The sequence below is a fragment of the Sphaeroforma arctica genome (genome assembly GCF_001186125.1).
Source record: "Sphaeroforma arctica JP610 unplaced genomic scaffold supercont1.4126, whole genome shotgun sequence".
NCBI classification, from domain to species: domain Eukaryota; class Ichthyosporea; order Ichthyophonida; genus Sphaeroforma; species Sphaeroforma arctica.
Window position 1 is genome coordinate 1 of NW_014036432.1, and position 2,600 is coordinate 2,600.

Consider the following 2,600-nt stretch of genomic DNA (forward strand, 5'->3'; position numbering starts at 1 on the left):
GTGTGTGTGTGTGTGTGTGTGTGTGTGTGTGTGTGTGTGTGTGTACAGCTATACACACATACACATGCATGCGGACAGGCATATGTGCAGACGTACCGCAATCGTGAACTCGGTTCCTGTTGGATAAGTCTCTGTGCCGTTGGTGTTGGTGGGTTTGATACAACCCACTTCAAACTGTGAATAGCCCCAGGCGGGTAGTAGTTTAGGGCTCATCATTACAGCGCACCTGTGTGTGACATATACATGTATATGGATATGTGTCTGATTAGTAACTTTGTATCTATATTTGTTTAATTTTATAGTATGCGTATGTACATGAATTTATCACTTTAAAGGGATAGATAATAAAGGGTGCGACTAGGGTAGGACTCTCTAGGGTAGTTTGTTTTGGGTTCATCGTCACAGCACACCTGTGTTCTATATGCGTATGTGTATATGTATTCGAATATATACATATATATATATGTATATATTTGGTACGTTCTCAGATATGAACAAGAAATCAGGTGGATACGTATTTGTGCCTCGTCTTGAAATTTGACAGAATATATATATATACCACTGGTAAAAGCGTGGAATACCTTGTTTTGGCGTGAATAAACCGTACGACGTTGTGGAGTTCAAGAGCTTTTCCCTCTCTGACCTCCGACTTGAACCTCTTCATCAGCGGATTTTTGGTCTGAGAACCAAAAATTTGGATTTTTGGTCAGATGGTGGGTGATAGGAATGACGAAGGAGGATACCATAACTCTAAGTACGACAGGAAAAATATACCAGGTGCTTTCGAGGGACATCCATACACGATCACATACAAATAGGTATATGCCAACCCAATATTATGTGCATACAGTGATAAATGGATTGTACAGAACTGAATAGTCTACTGATACGGACACCTTCTGCATGCGCGACGCGTACAGCTTCTGTGAGCAGTACATGAACATGTGGTTGCAGCTATGTGATTGGTATGAAACGGGCGAAGGAAGAACGTCAGCAGCTTACCGGTGTCTGAATATAATGGTTTGCAGAAAATCACACACACACCGGGCATCCATGTGCCGGGGTACAGAGCATACATGACTAATTGTAGGTACGTGATGAGGATATACCTCTACATGCCTGGCGTGGCAACAAAAATATATCTGAATCTTAAATCTACATATAAAACGTGAACAAAAAAGTCACAGTGGACGGCTTTATAGCCGAAACAACGTTGTCATGTGTGCGTACACATACATGTACGTACTTATGCATGGACGTGCCTCATGCATGTTTACATATGTACACACAATCAGAAATAAGAGGGACCTTGTCAGTAGCAAATATAAGCGCAGAAACACAACCCCACCTGTTCTATTTTTAGTCTATCGATCTTCACTTCGAACTCGTCACCCGCACCTGCGTCCATGCTGACTTCAGCGAGCTCCTTCCTAAAATCAACAAAAGAAAACATGTCCGCACATATGTTAGACAGGAAGAGGTCTGAATGAAAGTATTCGTTACACACTGTTATTTGACCACATTCTCTCCCCGATAGCTGAATCCAGACACTCACATGGCATGTACATAGCCAATCCATGTCTGACCATAAACACAGCCACGCCCATACTACTACTCGATACATGCAGGCTTATGCACACTTTGCACGGATATACGTAGATGATTTCTGAAACGTTTTTAACTTACGTCACTGGTGCTGGGAAACCATGCATGTACATAGACTTGCCCGTGGGCACATGGAACAACCGCACTTTGTCGCCATTCTTCACCACCTCCTCTGAGAATTTACCTACGGATCAGTTTTCGTGAAAAAAGAATGAGAGAATACGTGAGGACAGATAAGCACACATATGAGGTAGATATATATTAGTAAATATATATTTGTAGATATATACTCGTAGATATATAATAGTATATATATAATTGTAGATATATATAATAGTACGGGAATATACGTACAATTTAGTCCACGTAAAGGTGAGGAAATATGTAGCGACAGATCGAAACATATATAAGGTACACATATCGGATCAATTCACGGTAAGATGCACAGATACTTAGGGACAGGTCAGAACATATCAGAGGTAGATATGAATGAGTATGGGACTAGTCCGAACATATCAGAGGTAGAAATAAATGAGTATGGGAATAGTCTGAACATATCAGAGGTAGAAATAAATAAGTATGAGAATAGTGAATGCACCTCGTCGATTCATATATAAGACATATGGAACGAGTTTGCATGAGATGCATTAGAGATACGTGCACATACAGAGGATCAGCCGCACTCATATATGACTTGACTCACACACATCTGCACATTTCCATAAAACCATACAAGCCTACACATATACATACATACATAAGGGTATTTCACCCACACACAGTACATATGTGCATGCATACATATACATACCTGTCTTTCACACATACACATCTGCCTATCGACATATACAAATACATGCATGAAATTTACCAACACCTACATATATACATACACATATGCAAGAATATCAACTTCTAAACATACCGTCGGCATCGATTTGTTGGATCTCAAACCAATTGTTGTGATCTTTGTGGGCGTAACCCGTAACCTGCTG

At 40.4% G+C, this 2,600-nt stretch overlaps 1 protein-coding gene across 1 annotated transcript; it reads right to left on the minus strand.

The window, feature by feature from the left end:
- Positions 1–96: 96 nt before the first annotated feature.
- On the minus strand, positions 97–1,789 carry SARC_14086 (hypothetical protein; the record flags this gene model as incomplete). The annotated part of the gene is made up of 4 exons (XM_014291781.1): positions 97–226; positions 582–679; positions 1,349–1,430; positions 1,687–1,789. Coding segments are annotated over 4 exons (413 nt in total), but the record flags the coding sequence as incomplete, so codon positions are not given.
- Positions 1,790–2,600: the final 811 nt, after the last annotated feature.